Here is a 19,242-nt window from a genome sequence, read left to right on the forward strand (position 1 = left end):
AGGGAGATGATTGATGCATGCAATTCAGCCCAACACAATCGAATATTGCCCAATAAAAGCACTAAATTAGACGTTTATTCGAATGAGACTGAATCTCAGCACTAAATTGATCTTTGCAGGGCAGGTGCTATTACAGTGTTATACGTATGTTCATATCCTCTTCCCTGCTTGATAAACCTTTTATAATCCTCTTTGTCGTATTTGTAGGCATGGAATGAATCGTTTATAAAGTCCCAAATGTTTTCTGGTGTTATAATGTTCGGTTTCTTCATGTTCCGTAGTATTTTAAGCATAAGAAGATGTTTATGGATCCCTATGGGAGTTACGTGCCCTAATGCTTTTAGTATTCTAATCTTTATGTGTGGCTCGGATGCATTTGCTCTTTTCTGAACCATGGGCTGGTATTTTTGCTGAGTTATAAACTTGAGGCACAGACAGGGACAACATTCCGTGTTTTGTAGATATATGCATTGCTCAAGTGAACAAGTGCTGATAAAGATCGCATTATCTATTTACGAATTGGATATGGTTTAGCTCGTGCATCTCAGTACGGATATGGTCGTAGGTAAGCAGCAAGAGAAACATTCTGGACATGTGCAGATTGCACGGCACGTACTAATGTGGCATATTCATATATTTCACTCAGAAAAAGATGTTTCTTCCGTGTCTAATATGTTCACTACCACACAAGGAATCAACAATGTAATCTACGAATGTTTACTTGTGTTTTGTATTGCAATAAATGATGTTATTTCTGATCTGTGCAAGCTCCCTTAGCTCAGTTGGTTTAGAGCATGGTGCTTATAAGTTGTGGACCAACTACCTCAAAGTAGGCTTCAAAGCTGAGTTACGCCAGGGTCGTGGGTTCAACCCCCACAGGGAGCATCCTTTTTGATTTTCGGTTTTTGCAGAAACTGAACCGCAATAGACAGGGAAATCGCATTGCCCGGCCGGGTTTGTTACCGTTTCTGCCAATTAAAATTGGTTATGATTGGGTGTTGCGTTGACCAATCCTTACTGGTAGAATCATTCACAGAACGACAACAGCCCATACGAAGATTTGTCTGGTGTTCATCTGCGCCTTTTAATAGCCTTGTCATATGACACCCGTTAACAGATGGTAGTGTAATAAAATTGTTACTACCTCCAACTGAGGATAGATTAATGAAGGCTTTTACACATCGTGAGATAGCCTTGTGAACTTGATAATATTTATTAGACACATAATCTTATCGATACAACATTCTGATCTTTTCTGTGGTGCCGATAAAGTGGTAGTTAGATTTTAACTTGTTCTCGGTTTCATTTGATTATAAGTTGGGCAAATCTCTGACAAACCGTAATTCATCGCCTGAACGTATCAAACTCTCCACAAAAATGCTGTTGCTTGTTTATATGCCCTATGTGAGATGGAAATAACTACTTCCGATAAAAAATGCTGGATGGTCCTTCACGTTCTGTTCAAATATTTTATTTTTGGTGTGATTGTTCATGATTCAGCTAAACATTGGACAGGACATCTTAACGCTGCTTTTTTCTGGATTTAGCACTGCACTACGCACGATTGTGAAGCAGCGAATGCATGCTTATTCGTAATAATCTTATCAATGACACACTTTTACACATAGTTCTTGCTTTGTTCGTGGTGCTCCATTAAACAGGCCATTAACAATCGAGTAGCGAAACCCATAGTTTTAATGGGCAGAAAAGAATTTCGTGAATATTTGAAACGGAAGGAATCAGAGGAGAAAGAACTGGAAAGAAAGAAGGCGATAATAAAGGACTCGTATCTTAACAACAAACCGGTACCGTTTCATCTCCGATCCGAGGCCCGGGAGCTGATGGATGAAATTATATACGAGACAGGCCAACAAAGAGTCTCAAAACCATTGAATGTGTATGTGACCACATCAAGAGACCCGTCAAGCAGACTGAAACAGTTTGCCAAACACCTTTCACTAATTTTGAACGCCTCTTCTGTAACACGCGGTAGTATGACGATCAAGGAACTAGCCGAACAAAATTTTGATGTTTTGGTTATGGTTGGCGAGTCACATGGGCAGGCTAATTCGCTAATTCTAACATATTTTCCGTACGGACCGACATTCTATTTCTCTCTGCACAATGTAAGGCTCCTTTCACGAACTAAGCCTTTTAGTACAAAGGCGCTGCTGATTTTGGAGAATTTCGGCACGGACATTGGGCTCAAGCTGAAACAAAATTTGAGCTATATGTTTCCGAGTGTCGAAAAAGGTAAGCGTGTCGTTGTATTTCATAACAAAGATGACATTATCAGATTCCGACACTACTTCTTGGAACATAATCCTGAAGAGGACACTATACGGTTTGATATGAAATTATACAAAGTTATGAAAGGTTCGCTTGAGTTTGAAGGTGATCCCGAGTGGGAATTGAGAGCTTTTATAAATACCGCTAGCAAAAACAACGTGTTATAGAGGATACGTTGTACAGGTACTCTGACAAACGACAGTTGCTAGTAACTAAATTTATTCGTCAAATTGTTCTTTAGAGCACGCTATTTATTTCATTCTGTGCGATAAGCGATTTATACAACATTTTTAATCTCTGTCCACATGTTTGCCACGAATATCTCACAACGAGTAACACAATGTCTGTAATTGGAGATTGCTACTCGTTTTCGCCAACAGGTCGTATTACATGTTCCATATCACAGATTTATTCGTAGCGCTGCCTTATACCATGCCGTGCAATTTTTGCTCTTGTTTGTATAATAAAAGGACATTCCGCTGCAGCCTCGAGACCAATTCGCGGATGGCAATATCTTTGGAAGAATGCGTTTGTTAAAGTACCAAAGCCTGTTTCAGTACCTTTAGACACGTTCAAGGGATAAGTTTGTTTGTTCATTTGGTTGCACAGCATATTTAGCGGGATGCATAGGCACACATACTTTTCGATACCATTTATGATTGTAACCAATTTTTGCGCGGCAAGTGCAAAGCAGAGGAATCATACAAACCATAATAGTAGCGGTGATTACACCCAATCAGTCAGCAGAGCTCAAGATGTATTTAAACTGTTTAAAAATGAACGATTTTACAGAAGAAGGCTTGGAATAGAGATCATAAGTGTGCGTTCCTCAAATCTTACCATGACGTATTAAAGTGCTGAATGTCTTACGTAATACACTAATGTGGAACATTTTGCTGGTTCAATCGCAATGTAGGTACTCAGCTCATATGAAGGTAATTTATCCGAGCTGCAACAGATCTAAAGGGCTCAAAATGGTGGAAAGCTATTCTCCTGGTGTTGCTTAGCTGAAGAGCGGTGCCTTAGCTGATAGATACCATGTTCATATCAAGATTAAAGCCTATTAACCCGATAAAATGCGATTATTTTCCGATCGATTGGCTGTTTTCAACCAATCGGTGCGCACAATGGTGCTCTGTTAGAATGAACCTGCAAAATTTTTTTAACTTTGTCAAGGATAATTTTGCCTGAGAGCACGAATAAAAAATTTTTAGCTCTGTCATAGCCTAATAACTTCTTTATAATTTGTCAAATCTTCCTCTCTTCTTAATCTAGAAAAATAAAACAACCCTCCATAAAAATTAGTATTATACTATCGGAGATGACAGTAACTAATTTTGAGAGTAGCCGTAAGATCATCATACTGTGCGACTGCTGCTTCCAGGAGATAACAAATTATACGCGCATAAAATGCGAGTGCGATATTGATATGTGTGTAATGTGCTATTTCAACCAGAAAACTGCTAAAAAACACTCCATCACGCACAGATACTACGCGATCGAACCGCTGAATTATACCCTCATAGAGAGCAATTGGACTGCTCTTGAGGAGCTCATATTTTTTGAGATGCTGATACAGCATGGGCTTGGAAATTGGACAGAAATTGCGCTTAACCTGAAGACCAAGAGCTCACAAGAGATTGAAAACCATTTTTACAAGGTGTTCGGAATAAATATTAACAAGGAGTACGACAACGATGTGATAATATCAGATCTTTCAAATCCTAACTACCACTATGTGAGCGTATACGCACCAAAGAGAAGTGATTTTGATTTTGAAGACGAGTATGACTACGAAATCAACCTCAAATCGCTGGACGTAGGAGAAAACGAGGTTATAAAGAATTTCCTTCTGGATGCGTACAAAAATCTGCTTGCTCTCCGGAAGTACAAGCGGATGATAATACTAGAAAAAGGACTGACACAGGTGCAGGAAATAAAAGCGAACAAGGAGGCTGTTGATAGCAGCATATATTATAAAATTGCACCATTAGCACAGTTCATCTCCAAAAAAGACTTTAACCTTCTTCTCACAGGGCTCGCCATCGAAAAATATCTTTTGGATTACAAAGGAATAAATAAGAGGATTAAACATGATTTCTTTGAGGTCGAGCGATTGCGCATGAATGTTTTAATGTCCTCAGAGAAGAGCCTGTGCCAAAAACTCAAAATTACGTATGACTCGTACATGAGGCTGAAACGTTATGCAATTCTGGAGCAAATCAGAACGAAGAGTGTTAATAGCAAGACACTTGGTAGGATAGTGAAAGGCAATGACAGCCGGGTAGGAATACTGCATAGTTTTTTTAAGAAAAACGGCTGGATTTAATTGGTGCAGTTGTAATTTATTGTAGTCGGCGGTGCATTGGTCTTCGTTTGATAAAGCTATTGTAAAAATTGTGGGCAATCAAATGGTGTGTTGCGCAACACCCAGCTCTTCCTGTTGCTTTGATGATGGAAGTCATCGCTTACTTTTTATTTATATGATTTTTGATGGGTGATTGCAGCTGGTGACAACCGTGCGTGGAGCGGCCACAAAGACAAGTGCCTGTAAATGCTGCAGAGCTCAAGCGGAGTTGTCCGTTATTTCCAAACGGCTATCTTTTAACAGATAGGATGGCAAACATGCACCAACAATACTGTAAAATACGTTAAATCGCTGTTCTTACGTTCGAATAATCTAAATTAGACACCAAACGCACTTCAAGTGAACCAGTCAAGTATTTTGCGCTAAAGTTCAGGTCATAAGTAACAGCCTGCGACCTTGGCAATCTGAACGATCGGTTTCTTTCGTAATTAAAAACACAAACCTCTATCTTTAAGCAAAAAATATGTTCTACCAATACCGCACCGGTTCAAATAGCCATTAACAATAATTTCATTATCTCTTATAACACCTAGCATATTTAGCATCTTCTTGTCTTTCAGATCTTCTCGTATGCATCCTTTCATTTTTTTCTTTTTCTCTTTCATCGGGTTTCCCGTGAAAAGTTTGAAATATGTTCGAACAAACTTATTAACAAATTTTCTGAGCTTTTCCATATCATGGAGTGTCAACGAAAGCATAATAGCACCCATATCTGTGTCATCCGCACATATCATGGCATTCAAAAAGACATTTAAACCACAAATAATATCGGTCAAGCAATCAACCAGCGCCACATAGACCTGGTGTAAGAATTCAGTCTTGATTTTGTTAATCAGTAGATCAAAAAAGTCTATGATAGCCACAAACCGTACGTAATTCACGTCAAAGTATTTGTAAATGCTCATAAAATGATCAATTAACAATTTCATGCTATGAAAAGAGTCGCTGTTAAAGATAAGAAATGTTGACAAATCGCCAAAACATCGGCTGCTTCTTATGCTATGTTGATTTACAATCATTTTCATTCTATCGTCTTGCAAATCGCGAAACTTCTCATTGTCCAGGAACACGGTCATTTCCTCCAAAATCGCATCGATGAGCCGATAATTCGCAGACAAAATATGAAAGAAATCAAACACAAGGTGCAGAACTTTTTTCAGAACTTTGTGTGCCAGTTTGTTGGTGTAAAATAAAAAAATAAATCTTATGATCTGCCGCACATCTGTTAAGTTGTAAAGTACCGTGTCCTTGAGGAACACGCTTTTCAGATAGCCTATGTGTTTGTCATGGGGCAACGCCTTAATGGCGGAGTTCAGGTTTTTTTGAAAGCAGTAAAAGACTTCAAAGTCTATTCGGTCCTTTCGCAGGTACATAGTGTAATAGAAGTTTAGAAACTTGCTATCAAAGCCGGCTGTTCGCTCATTTTTGTCCTTGTTCACAAATAATTGGATAATTATCTTGTCAAGATGCGGATCATTTACCGGTTCGATATCAAAATAGCATTTTTTTGAGGACCTTCGTGTCGAGCAGATAGCTCATTTTCTTTGTTTTATGATAGAGCTTGTCTCGGAGCCTCATCATGTCGGTGGCCGACCCTTTATTCGTTACTTTTCTGGTATAGAAATAGCAAAGAAGCAACACACAGTAAAACTGTTTTTTCTCTTCTTTTGGGTAGTCCACTGGGTCAACAAGCACTTTACCCAGAAATGTTACGATCTGATGATCAATGTATTCGTGGCAAAGGACAGTCAGAAATACATCCAGTTCAAATTTTTTGATGCTGAAGTAACACTCGCTTAGATCAATGATGCGTGTAAATTCTAAGTAATTAATGAAATAATCTTTAAAGGAGATGTAAGTGTTGCTGTGGAAGTTATGCAAAACCCCATCGTTGGTTACGTTTGTGTTCTCAGTTTTACCGGTTGCTTCTTTCTTCTCCGTATTCTCCACCGCACTTTTGCGTGTTTTAGCATCATAATCATCAACAAATCCGATTCTGTTCGCGTAGTACACGTGTAAACAGCCAGTCATCACTACATTCTCTGCATCTACCGTGTTTTCCGGCTTCACAACGTTTGAAAATTTGAGTTTTTGCTCTATCTCTTTCGTAAACTCCTTAACGCATCTTTTGTCCTTTTCCAGGGTATGTACATCGAACATCCGGTGATTCGTGGGGCTTTCTCAGGGGTGTAAAAATACGCACACTGCCATGCAGTTGTAAAAACCGGAAACGCTCACTGATTGGCGCTCTTTGACGAAGAATAGCATTACTCAACGAACCATCAGTAGCAAATATCAGTGCAATTATGCATTTGATTATTTGCGATTGCCAGTCTGGAAGAGGTGTTCGTCGTAACCTACATGATAAAACCAAGGATGCTCATTATCCGCAAGAAATCTGTGCTAAACCACGGCCAGGCATACGTAGCTGTGATATAACGTAAAAAATTCATTTTAAGACTAAAAAACCGCCGAACCGGTCGCTCGTAATTTCTCGATATAAGTGTTCGGGTCTTGCCGACAGTATGAAATGGTGCAGAGTATCAGCACCATCCGTTACACCAGAATCTTGGGATGGGAACAAGCCGTAGGATCCATTGCTTGGCGCATAGAGATGTGATCCGCAAGTGTATGGACCAACACTCGTGGTGAGCAATATTTCAAAAGTGGTGAACCTAACAATTTAAAACGTTTTTTACCTGTGCTACTTATCGAAATCTTCAATCGATTGAGCTGACCGTATCAGAGGATGATATCGCAGCTGAGCTATTTTCAACACAAGTTTAATTATCAATATTACACGTTAATCCGGCATTAAATATTCTTTTTGTTGTGTATTTGCATCTGTTGTAGCCGGCCACAACATATTCTCATCTATTGATACGTAAGAGGCATATTTATCCTTACAGGCTACCTTATCGAAAAGAATGCAGTGTTCTGGTCCTGAGTATGAGTGAATTGTGCGCGTAATCGATGCTAAGCAGCATTTCTGTGTGATATGACTAGAACCGTCTTACAAATTTTTTTGCCATGCGCAGCGATGTGCGTCTTACCAGCTATTTCTTGCTCAGATTATTTCTGTTGCAAGGAATGCTCATGCACCGTGTCACCGTTTACCGATCCGATTTCGTTCTCAGCGTATTAAAAATTTTTTAATTCTTTGCCCTCAAAAATGTCATCAAACAAGATCAAAAGGCCTTCGCCCAAAATCGTAACCGCTCTTCTGCAGTGTTCCTGTCACCTTGGCGGCATACAGGCCAATATCCAGATGAAGGACTACATATTCGGTTGCAGGCCGGAAGACAGAATTAATGTGATCGATGTGCAGAAGATGTGGGACAAAATGGTACTTGCGGCCAGGCTGTTCCTGAGTATCAAAGACACGAAAAGCATTGTGGTGGTGTCCAACAAGGATTTTGGCAGGAAGGCGGTTCTGAAGTTCTGTGAGGCAACGGGTGCTACTCCTGTAACTGGACGGTTCATACCTGGCGGATTTTCAAATTTTGAGATCAAGAATGTTTGTGAGCCCCGTTTGTTGATAGCGGCGGACGCGTTTTCAGACCAACAGACGATCGGAGAGGCTGCGAAAGCGAAAGCTCCCGTTATTGCATTCTGCAACACCGATAACAGCCTTTCATATGTTGATATTGCCATTGCGATGAACAATCGGTCACCCTCTGCGCTTGGCGCGGGCTTCTACTTGTTCGCCAAGATCATCAATCATATAAAAAGGGGCGATGAGATCGATGATAACCTGAGGAATGGAATAGAGAGCTACATTTACAGGGATGCAAACGAACTTGATGCACTTTACCAGGAGGCTAAGCGAGAGAAAGAGAGCGATATATGCATGCAGGAGGAGCCTAAACATGTGGAACAAAGCACCACTGAGGAGTAAATTTATACTTTTTAATCAGCTGTGTTATTTTTATTTCGTTTTTTGCATGTTTCGCGCATTGAGTGCCTTCACGGAGGAGCTTTTAGTATCATTGCATGTAAAAAGCGTGATAACTGCAATGCCGGGGTGCTGTGCATCTCTTAGGTCAGGCATTTATCGTCGGCTTAAATGAAACGGTTCTCGAGGCGTGGAGAACAACGAAATTATAAATTTTTGGGCCTCCCAACCGTAAAAAATGCCATGATATGAACATCGAGGACGTGTCAAAAATGAATGTGATAAATGCCCAAGCACTTATAGGGAGTACTAGATGTGCGTGACAGCCCCAATTCGTGGTCTTGCCCGTGACTTTACAGGGCACAGCCGATTCTACTACAATTACTAAATCCTTTATTTATGACAGCGTTAATCAACGCTCACCTCTTCAGCTTGGGCAGCATAAATTCCTTAAAAATATCAAAATAGTTTTTTACAATGCTCTCACAGATGACCTCTTCATTGCCATCCTCGTTTTTAATGACCTTTTCAAAAATACGTGTCCATCCAAGTATCTGGAACGGGGTCGTGTGAAGGTACGACAGATGTATGTAACCACGCATATCCGTTGCAAATTCGGGATGGTTCAGCAGATAAATCATCTTCTCTGCCGCTGCTGCGGTATCGTGGCACGGCACAATGAAGCCGGTTTTGTTTTCATATATCTGTAGCGGAAGACCTCCGCTGTCATACACAACGACGGGTACGCTTTTAAGAACAGCTTCGGTCACTTTAATCTCAAATCCCTCACTTATACTGAGCTGCAGCGCTAGACGTGCATTTTTCAAGACAAGATTCAGAATCTGGTCAAGTGGCGGCAATTTAACTACAATTACGCTGCTTCTTACCGCTGCATTCTTCTCCTCGTTGAGGTATGCAAGCAATTCATTGAATATAAGACCACCTTCCGGGTCATCGACACTTCCGTGTCCGCACAGTATCAGATGCAGGTCGTGCAGAGGGTCACCTACTGCCTTGATGCGGCTCTCAAGTTGCCTGTAAACGATTGAGAACGCGTCTATCGCATCTTTCTGGCCCTTCGAGGGATCGAAACGGGATATTTGCACGATGTATGGCTTGGACAGAGAAAGCTCTTTCTGTTGGCTCGCCGCACATGATTTGTGGAACAGGCCTTCGTAGTATTCCGAGATGTACTCATCCATCGGCTTGTTCAGTCCGTCCAGCGGGTCGGTGCTTGGTGGCTGGTAGACAATCTTTCTTCTGTCTACATTCAACGGAACGAACGACTCGATGGGGTGCGATATGAACAGATCCACCCCTCGTATATTGCTGAAAATGTAGTTCCATGTCTTTGTGAAATCTTCTTTTATTTTGTAGAGTTCGCCTCTGATCTGTATATGTGACCGGTAGATGACCTTTGCCTTCGGATTGGCGCTCTTCACGAATTTGAAGAAGCCGCTTGTCTGGTGGTCATCGAGGATAACAATGTCGCTTTCTCTGAACACGCTGTTGCTCCACAGCCGGTCACAATTTACCTTAATCCAGCTTTCGTACATCTTTTTGTCTTCTGTGCTCAGCTCCTCATCCTTCGCTACGTTCTGCAGGATGTTATGGAACTTTTTCTTTGTGATCGTGTACACAGAGGCAACCGGGATGGTGACATACCACGAAACATTAATTCCCAGGAGCTTGTAGAAGCGCATATGTGCGTGTCGCATGAGTGCTACGCCACCGCCCTGTGGTGTAGAACTGATAAACGATATCTTTTTACCTGTGAAGCGCTTTGCAATAACCTTCAGATCGTCAACAACACGTGACAACGGATCCTCAAGAAAGTCCCGATAACTCTGCAGTGAACAAAAGCTGATCACAGAACTGTCAATCTCAACGACGTTTTGCTTGCCAATCTCCAATCGCAGCAGATTGTTAAATCCTATGAGTCTCGCACTCTTCCTTGAAAAGCTATCGGCAATGCTCTCCAGGTCCGAGCGTGTCGTTAAAAAGAAGCATGGAAACGCATCCAGTTCGATCCAAAACTCGTGCTGTATTGCCATTAACAGATCCGAGTACTTGAACACAGAAGCGGGGAATCCGCCGGCAATGATCTTCATGTTGTTTCGTGTGGTGTACTCGCGCAAAAAGTTTTTGACCGTTTTGTTTACATGTTTTAGCACCATGCACAGCATTCGGTAGTTTGTATCATCATAGCGCATTATTTCGAACTCGAAGTTCTGATTCAGACTTTCTGACACGAGCGTACCAACGCTCTTGTTGACATGTTCGATGCGATCACATTTCCTGCATATCCTGTAAAAGAACCTTTCATCCTGGTAGTAATTTCCGATTTTGTTCAAATAATCGATAAGCATTTTCACGCCAGAGGTAGGTTCTTCTGTTTCCGGCTGAAATTCATGATCGCAAATAAACGGCTCAGGAATTGTAATTAGCCCATCAATACTGATAGAGAATCGGCCGATACCTTCTACGCTCTCCCTCTCCTCTATTTCGATGATGTTTTGGAGACATTCTTTGTCATTAACGTATATTATCTTGAACGCCAGCTCCTGGGTGTCTATACAAAAATTCCCATCGTTCATGGCTATGAATACTTTCACGGATGTGCGTTCCTGGTTTATTGTGAGAGAAACACCCACGAACACGCCCGTTTTTTCCTTGCATTGTAATTCTGACATGGTTTGTTTTTGTTTACTCATTTTTTGCCTTAAAAGCGTGTTTATCAGTTGATTAGTGCTTGAAACGTTTTAGATCGATAAGACGTCACAAGAATGGTTGAGCATTATGCTTTCCTGTCAGTGGTAGAGAAGAGTTTTTACTTTCACATAGTGAAATGATCTGTAATAGAGACAAATGTGCACATCTGATTCCAGGCTTGGTATTTGCTTTTCAACAAATCTCTTTTAAGTAGTGTCACACCCATCAACACTGTGCGCACATGCCATCCTCTGTGTGTAGCTTTTCTCGTCTGATTCGATGTGGTTGCTGCATTAATCTGCTTGTTATTTTGGTTACTTCTCTCCACGCAAACAACGTGAGGTCAGTTCAATACTCGTTGTGAACGTCGAGTTACAGACGAACAATAGGCATTTGTGCAATTTGTGTGGAACACTTGTGAATTGTGCATTTTTCTACACGAAAAACTTGATCAGTGCTGTACCACCGCACATTATGATGTATTCCGTGCAAATATATATTTAAAACGCATCTGCTTCGCTTTCTAGGCCTAAATTCCCTATCATTTCTCAGTAGAAATGATTTTTTAACCATTATTGCTTGCACCAAATATTTGTTTGGTAGTCATTAAAACATCTTCTCTTACAGCATGTTCATTTCACAGCGATTTCTTCTAAGGCAACAGATCTTACTACCAGAAATAATCATCCTATTCCTGTTTATACCAGTTTATCAAATCAACATTGTCATAATATTTTTAATAACAGTCGGGAAGGCATTTTTTAATAGCATCTTTCATTTTCGAGAGGCATCATTCGTTGAAGCAGAAAAACTCCTGTTGTGATTATGGCAGCAATCTGGTAGTATCTGCTACACATAACTTGTTATCCTCAGTTTTATGGTGCATTCTCGCTACTTTGTGTAGAACTCTTTGCTACGTTATTCTATGAACGTAATCAAATATTTGACCCTGAACAAAATGTTCATGATAAGGAATAGTGAGATGAAGGGAAGAAAATGTTCATTTGACTAAAATATGTTTATTTACCTGCGAAATTAGTGTTAGAAACGATTTATTTTTCTCCTAACACAAGCGAATTACCGATATTTTGAATTTATAATACTTTACATACCAATCTATCAAATAAATTGTACCAGGCAAGCTAAACTATCAATCACGAACACATATTGTGCCATTTTGAATATACTTTTGCATTTTATTCCATTCAACTGCGCTATTTTTTCTGATATAGCAATATATCACGTTCTAGAGCATTCATATTTGTTCCGTAATCCGAATAAAGGTTCACGAGATATTTTGAACGAGCAAACCAAGCAATGAATCGTTGAAACTCAGCCTTTATTATGGCAAAGAGGCTTTGATGGAACACCTATTCGTTCTTTTACCTTCCTAAATTAAACCGGATTTTAATAAATTTTTCTTTTATCATTTTTTACAGAAAGCGTGTTTACTTACCTATTTCTCTCTCACCACACGAGGAAAAACTTTTCCTTTGTCCTTTATTTCGGTCCTAGTTATCTTTGAGATCATTCAAAGCTTATTCCGCTTAGCAGTCTAAGCTTGTGCTCCATGATTTCATCTGCCAAGTTCATCTGGCGCATTCTCTTGCTGGCATTCTCCTCAATCTCGCACAAACTCTCGCTCATCGCTATCCCTGCCTTCACGATCATCAACTCCAATTCATCAAATCTCATCCGTTCACCAAAATTGAGATTGTTAAGCTTAAGACTGAGTTTTTCGTCATCGTCCACCACATCAAAATCTCTTAGTGACAGCTCTACGCACAGCCCACTCGTGCAAATCCACCGCAATATTTTTATTACTTCTCCCACGAAATATACGCAGATATTGCTGTTTGCCCATTTCTCATTTTCTTTGAGAGTGTAGAGAAATGGTCTCACACATTTCGTGTACAACTGTCTGTTAATCCTTATATACTCCGTTTCATGAGGTATTATGGTGCGTATTGATTCCAAATTTACAACTCTATCAACTTTTCTTAGCACGTACTCCCTGCTGGTAAAAGTGTGTTCTTCGCTGTAATTTTCTATGCTTGTGATCTTTACGAGGTCGCCGTCGATCTCTTTTACGATATAAGTTGCGTTTCCTAGGCTGAACCGCGAATGTACGGCCATAACAACATCGCAAACCGATCTAATGTTTTGTTCGGCAGGTGTGCAAAAATATTCCTCACCGAACAGTTTTACCGATGTTGTGCTTGGTAGGCATTCAAGATTTGTTCCGTGTGCATTTTCTGTTTCTTTCTCGTTCGCTCTAACCGTGCAATGCACAACAGCAGTGTCTCTCACCGGTCCATAGCTCTCAATCTCCTCCCTCCTCTCAATCTCCTCCCTCCTCTCATCTTCCAGGCCTTCCTCGATAATACTACGCTCGTTTCTTCGATCATCTTCAACCTCATCACAAACCATCTCTACAATGCTTTTCCTCCTTTTTCTTGGACTTTTACCGCGCCAATCTTCATGCTCACACGATTTGCCACCCTCTTCTGGTGCGTGTGGACTGGTATGCGATAATCTCTCCCAATAATCTCTTGCTTTCAGTTCCAGGGCGCCGTACGCCGAATCAACAGTAACGTAGTTCACCGCTATTTCAATCCACTCCCTTCCGAAAACATAAACACTCTCGGGCAGTATGTCCGTATTGGTGTTTAAATACCCAACCATATTCTTTATGCTCGTCAATTCCTCCTTGCCGACACAGTCGTTCATTATACCCTCTTGTAGCACGAAGTATGCCTTGTCCCGTTCACCGATCCTGAGAAAGTAGCGGGCAAGGCACGCATACACGAAATAGTGATACTTGCCGATAGATTTCAAGTACATCAGGAATATGACATTGATATCCTCCTCCTTCTTATAGTACGTGTAAAATAGTTGCAGAAATGCGGGGTCGTTCCGGCATATCGGCTCGTTTATGTGTCGTTTTATGGTGCCGGGGATGTCATCAAGTAGAAAATCGATCATTGAAACTGCAGGGCTAGGAATTGAGGGCGAGTTAAATTTTTGATCGCACCCTTTCAATTGCGGTACGACTCGTCACAGCCTCAGGTTCATCTTTCTTAGTGTAGGATAGCCGATAAAACATGTTTCTCCAAAAATATGTTGATTTGCCACTTCACGCCCAACCAATCAAATAAAGGAATATGCTGTAAATGCCACTCTACAACCGCATTTATTTCATGGTTTATTGCTGCATGTGATGTGCCGCAACACATGCACCCACCATTCTACCGTATTTTCTATTCCTTCCCGAGCTACACCCTCCCAACCGGTTCACGACCGCTCACTTAAATATTAGGCATACCTGGCATACCCGACATGCCTGTGCCTGTCTTTTCTTTCTCACTTTTTTCCGCTCCCTTCTCCTCACCTTCTTTTTCCTCACCTTCCTTCCCCTCACCTTCCTTCCCCTCACCCTCCTTCCCCTCACCCTCCTTTTCTCCACCATTTCCCTTATCACCAGCCTTAACCTTCATTCCCAATATGTCCATAATGGCTTTTACCTGCACTTCTAAGGTTTTAACTTTCTCCTCGATTTTCACGACCGCACTGGGTGTCTTTTTGCCCGTTGAGAACAGTGGGATACTGAACAGTGAAAAATATACTGCACACAGCACCGATATAACGAAAAGAACGAAAACAGAGTTGTCGATCTTGAGCATTCGTGTGCGTGTGATGGCTATGATTTTATTTCTTCGGGAACGAATGGTTGTACGTGAACAAGTTTTTTGGTTGGTCAGATAAAAACACGATGTGCGGTCCGTTTGAATCATAGTGTACTTTTCAGTGCGTGTATGATGTTCTGCCGATAGCTTCGATCAGGCTGTATTTGTATTTACGTGTTATGAAATGATGGAAGGGAATAGCTGCTGTCATAAAACGAGTCCTTATCAATTCACAAGTTGAATATTCGTTGTATTTAACACGTGTGATGTCATAGCGTTGTTCATATGTTACAATATTTAATATATGTGGTGTGCTGTAGAAATTTGTGAAGCGCATTGAGAAAATAGCTGTCGTGAGGAAGGTGAGCTAACGAATTTTAAGTGAATTGTTCCAGTAAAGAACCTTTAACTGTTGCAAATGGGATGATATACTTGTGTAGATATAAGGTGTGAACAATAGGGTTTTAAAAGTATACATTCATACGCCCATTCGATCTACTCAGATGTGTTACTAAAGAACCGTTCATTTCTCATCCTCATACACGTGCCGTACCCGCCAGAGATTTCTAAATTTTTTATTCTATCCCTCAGGATGCTCGTTTTCCAGACCAATATCAACTCGTTCACACAAACAAAGGAAAGCCAAACAACCACACAAATATACATCGAGTGCATGGCAAACGATGCCCATCTCAAATTGGTAGTTACGGACTTCTTTCCATATTTTTACGTAAAGATCGAAACGGACAAGAATGACATTCTCAATTTTTTTATGTCAAAGAATATCGATGTTGTGAGCCACAAGCTGTCGATTAAGAAGAATGTATACGGGTACATATCGAAGAATGAGTCATTCCTGAAAGTGTTTTTCAAGAATATTGTGGTTGAGAGTGCCGCACGTAGGGCATGTGAGAATATGTATGAGATTTTTGATGCCAATATTCCGTTTAATTTGCAGTTTATGGTTGATATGGGCATCGTGGGGATGAGCTATTTGGAGGTTGACATGGATATGGAGAGCGGACAGGAACTGAGAATTGAAGATGCGGGTGGTGCAAATGGCGTGTTCAGCACAAGTCTTGATGTGCACAACGGTAATCAGAGGATAAAAAGACACAAATCAGAAGATGAGGAAAATACCAAATATATGGATGCTATTTGTAGCACCCATCGGATTGGTAGGGTGTACCATGTAAGTCATAGAGCAATCAGGCCGATTTTGAAGGACTGCATGCCGGTCTTCAAGATTCTCTCATTTGATTTAGAGGTCAACAACCGTGAAAATAAATTTCCTGACTCGTCTATCGATGAAATAATTCAGATAGGTAACACAGTAAAGCAGCACGAATACAAACAGACCATATTCTGCCAGAGGAACACGGCAGGTATCGCAGGGGTAGACGTGCGATCGTACGATACGGAGAGAGAAATGATCGAGGAATGGATAAAGTTTGTGTATTATGAGGATCCGGATGTTTTTCTGGGCTACAACATCTCCGGATTTGATTTTGATTACATCATAGGACGTGTTAGGAAATTGGGAGTGCCATTTTGCTTGTGCCGCCTGTACATCGATCCTTCCAAGGATGACACCATCGCAAGGGCAATTGATACAAGCGCTAGGATGCTACGAGATGTCGCTAAGAACGAAACGAACCTGAGATTGAAGCAGGAGATAGGCCAAGTCGTAAAAAACGAAACGAGCGCAGTGCTTGAGACAAGTAAAATGGGACGAGAAGAAGTGAATCGAACAGCAAGCAATGTTTTGAGCGGGATTGAGAGCAAAGGGGGAAGATTCGCCACAGAACACGTAATGTACGATGCAATCAAAGATAAATTTGGAGAGTGCAAGAGCTGCAACAACACGAGAAAAGAAATGTTTAACGATTTTCACGGCAGGATTGTGGTCGACATGCTCACTGTGATAAAAAAGGAGCATAAGCTACGTTCATACACCCTGAACAACGTAAGTGTCCATTTTCTTGGCATGCAGAAGGAGGACCTTCCCTATTACCTCATCAAAGGTTTATTTGATGGTGATGACAAAACAAGGAGGAGGATCGCTGTTTACTGCCTAAAGGATACGCTGCTGCCGCTGCTCATATATGAGAAGCTGCTGATTTTCATTACAGGCGTAGAAATGGTGCGCGTGCTTGGCGTACCGATACATTGGCACTTCAATCGCGGTATTTCGGTAAAGATTTTCGGATTGATTCTAAGAGAAGCGAGGAAGAATGGTTTTGTGATCCCGAACGTCACAGTGAAGGATGAGGGATATATGGGGGCATTTGTTATCGAACCTGAGCGGGGATACTACGATGAGCCCATCGCAGTGCTCGACTTTGCTAGTCTTTATCCCAGCATCATCATAGCACATAACCTGTGCTATTCCACGATGCTGCTAGGCACGAAACATGGCATTGATAAAAGTAAGGATGCAGAGATAAGTCCTACAGGCACGTATTTTGTCAAAAAGGATGTTCGTGTTGGCTTACTGCCGGTTATTTTGGAGAAAATGCTCAAGAAACGAAAAGAGGTGAAGGAACAAATGAAGAACGAGACGAACACGTTTATGAGAACGTTACTGAATGCCAGGCAGAATGCATTTAAGGTGAGTGCGAACAGCGTGTACGGATTTACGGGCTCAGCGGTCAGCAGATTGCCATGCATCGACATAAGCCAGAGTGTAACTGGCTATGGACGAGAAATGATAATAAAAACGAAGAATGTTGTGGAAAGCGTGTTCTGCAGAGACAAAGGATACGATTTTGATGGTCGCGTGATCTACGGGGATACGGACTCTGTAATGATTCGCATCAGGAAAGAGAATTTGAGCGTGGATTATGTGTTTGAGATTGCTAAGGAGATGGCGAGCAAAGTTTCGGAGTGTTTTGTGAAGCCTGTTAAGCTTGAATTCGAGAAAGTTTATTTTCCGTACCTCTTAATGAACAAGAAGAGGTATGCGGGAGTTATCGAGACGAGAGAAGAAATCAAGGATGAAGTCAAAGTTAGTGAAGTAAAGAGCGACAGCAGAAAAAGTAGTTCTCAAACCTCACAGGCAAAGGAAGCCGAGGAGAACTCAGGCAGCAAAACCGAAGGGAATGAAATTGGAGAAGTAAAAACTGTCAAAATAAAGAATGAAACAGCTGCAGCTGACAATTTGAAGAACGGAGTGCGGAATACGGTGACTGATGAGGAAGAGACTGCTATAAATACGGTAAGTACCGAGAATGAGCGTGGAGTGGCAAAGGAGCCAAAGAAAAAATACAAAATCCAAAGGCGAATGGACACAAAGGGTATAGAGACGGTCAGAAGGGACAACTGCAAATTGGTCAAGTCCTTAATAGAAGAATGTCTTAACTTGCTTTTGATACAGCGCGATCCAGAACGAGCAAAATCATTTGTTAAAGCAGTTGTCCGAGACCTGTACCTCGACAGGATCGATCTAGGCCAGCTGGTCATTTCCAAAACGCTTTCGAAAACAAATTATGCTGCCAAGCAGGCACATGTCGAACTTGCAGAGCGCATGAAGAAACGCGATAATGCTGTAATAAATATTGGAGATCGGATAGCATACGTGATTGTAGATAAAGGGCCGAACGTTATCGCATATGAGAAGTCAGAGGATCCTTTGTACGTGCTAGAGAAGAATCTGCCAGTTGATGTCAATTATTACATCGAACAGCAGATCATGAAGCCGGTACATAGGCTCTTTGACCCATTGATGGACAATGTAAATGAGCTCTTCGTGGGTGAGCACACAGCAACTAGGAAGAAAGGCACTTTAAGTGGACCGATGGCGCAGTTCGTGAAGAAAGGCATAACATGTCTGCTGTGTAAGGAGAGAGGGCCTATACTGTGCAGGAGATGTGCACCAAATTACTTCTCTGTGTATGTCGGTAAAATTCAGGAAATGAAAGAAAAAGAAGACGTGTACAACAAGTGCTGGAGAGAATGTCAGAGATGCATACGAAGTGTTTGTACTGAGGTGTTATGTGCCAACAAGGACTGCCCAATTTTCTTCATGAGGAGCAAAGTCATCAGAGAAATTGGTGAGCTCGATAAACAGATCAAGCAATTGAATTCGTTGGAGTGGTAGCGATGCGGCATTTTTCAGGTGTGAAACATAAAGAGATAGGCTTGACTCGATGTCAGGCGCATCGGTGATCCTTCAGAGTAAAACAGGAATTAGTGCAACTAGCTGGTGTAAACCGTTCCAATGCATTCTGTATGTTTAAATACCAAATGAACAGCTTTGTTCTAGAATGTACAATCGCATGAATGCATTAAAA

The 19,242-nt window shown here is 41.2% G+C and overlaps 10 protein-coding genes and 1 non-coding gene across 11 annotated transcripts; 5 read left to right on the plus strand and 6 right to left on the minus strand.

Moving 5' to 3' along the window:
* Window positions 1-101: 101 nt before the first annotated feature.
* On the minus strand, window positions 102-395 carry VCUG_00896 (uncharacterized protein; the record flags this gene model as incomplete). Its single annotated transcript, XM_008075727.1, has 1 exon — window positions 102-395. The coding sequence occupies one exon, from the start codon at window positions 393-395 to the stop codon at window positions 102-104; it is 294 nt and encodes a 97-aa protein (XP_008073918.1).
* Window positions 396-767: 372 nt separating this feature from the next.
* On the plus strand, window positions 768-885 carry VCUG_02802. The gene has a single exon. It is a non-coding gene; the product is annotated as a tRNA-Ile (tRNA).
* Window positions 886-1,697: 812 nt separating this feature from the next.
* On the plus strand, window positions 1,698-2,519 carry VCUG_00897 (uncharacterized protein; the record flags this gene model as incomplete). Its single annotated transcript, XM_008075728.1, has 1 exon — window positions 1,698-2,519. One exon carries the CDS (start codon window positions 1,698-1,700, stop codon window positions 2,454-2,456), a length of 759 nt encoding a protein of 252 aa, XP_008073919.1. The 3' UTR covers window positions 2,457-2,519.
* A 1,084-nt stretch (window positions 2,520-3,603) lies between these two features.
* On the plus strand, window positions 3,604-4,696 carry VCUG_00898 (uncharacterized protein). Its single transcript, XM_008075729.1, has one exon. It carries the CDS (start codon window positions 3,611-3,613, stop codon window positions 4,616-4,618), a length of 1,008 nt encoding a protein of 335 aa, XP_008073920.1. The 5' UTR covers window positions 3,604-3,610; the 3' UTR covers window positions 4,619-4,696.
* Window positions 4,697-5,076: 380 nt separating this feature from the next.
* Window positions 5,077-6,030, minus strand: VCUG_00899 (uncharacterized protein; the record flags this gene model as incomplete). The annotated part of the gene is made up of 1 exon (XM_008075730.1): window positions 5,077-6,030. One exon carries the CDS (start codon window positions 6,028-6,030, stop codon window positions 5,086-5,088), a length of 945 nt encoding a protein of 314 aa, XP_008073921.1. The 3' UTR covers window positions 5,077-5,085.
* A 118-nt stretch (window positions 6,031-6,148) lies between these two features.
* On the minus strand, window positions 6,149-6,817 carry VCUG_00900 (uncharacterized protein; the record flags this gene model as incomplete). Its single annotated transcript, XM_008075731.1, has 1 exon — window positions 6,149-6,817. One exon carries the CDS (start codon window positions 6,815-6,817, stop codon window positions 6,149-6,151), a length of 669 nt encoding a protein of 222 aa, XP_008073922.1.
* A 1,012-nt stretch (window positions 6,818-7,829) lies between these two features.
* Window positions 7,830-8,573, plus strand: VCUG_00901 (ribosomal protein S2; the record flags this gene model as incomplete). Its single annotated transcript, XM_008075732.1, has 1 exon — window positions 7,830-8,573. One exon carries the CDS (start codon window positions 7,830-7,832, stop codon window positions 8,553-8,555), a length of 726 nt encoding a protein of 241 aa, XP_008073923.1. The 3' UTR covers window positions 8,556-8,573.
* Window positions 8,574-8,943: 370 nt separating this feature from the next.
* On the minus strand, window positions 8,944-11,266 carry VCUG_00902 (uncharacterized protein; the record flags this gene model as incomplete). Its single annotated transcript, XM_008075733.1, has 1 exon — window positions 8,944-11,266. The coding sequence occupies one exon, from the start codon at window positions 11,264-11,266 to the stop codon at window positions 8,972-8,974; it is 2,295 nt and encodes a 764-aa protein (XP_008073924.1). The 3' UTR covers window positions 8,944-8,971.
* Window positions 11,267-12,791: 1,525 nt separating this feature from the next.
* VCUG_00903 (uncharacterized protein) lies at window positions 12,792-14,249 on the minus strand (the record flags this gene model as incomplete). Its single annotated transcript, XM_008075734.1, has 1 exon — window positions 12,792-14,249. One exon carries the CDS (start codon window positions 14,247-14,249, stop codon window positions 12,792-12,794), a length of 1,458 nt encoding a protein of 485 aa, XP_008073925.1.
* A 143-nt stretch (window positions 14,250-14,392) lies between these two features.
* VCUG_00904 (uncharacterized protein) lies at window positions 14,393-14,947 on the minus strand (the record flags this gene model as incomplete). The annotated part of the gene is made up of 1 exon (XM_008075735.1): window positions 14,393-14,947. The coding sequence occupies one exon, from the start codon at window positions 14,945-14,947 to the stop codon at window positions 14,573-14,575; it is 375 nt and encodes a 124-aa protein (XP_008073926.1). The 3' UTR covers window positions 14,393-14,572.
* A 595-nt stretch (window positions 14,948-15,542) lies between these two features.
* VCUG_00905 (DNA polymerase (pol2)) lies at window positions 15,543-19,049 on the plus strand (the record flags this gene model as incomplete). Its single annotated transcript, XM_008075736.1, has 1 exon — window positions 15,543-19,049. The coding sequence occupies one exon, from the start codon at window positions 15,543-15,545 to the stop codon at window positions 19,047-19,049; it is 3,507 nt and encodes a 1,168-aa protein (XP_008073927.1).
* Between the last annotated feature and the right edge of the window lie 193 nt (window positions 19,050-19,242).

Source organism: Vavraia culicis (assembly GCF_000192795.1).
Source record: "Vavraia culicis subsp. floridensis unplaced genomic scaffold supercont1.12, whole genome shotgun sequence".
Lineage (NCBI taxonomy): Eukaryota > Fungi > Microsporidia > Pleistophoridae > Vavraia > Vavraia culicis.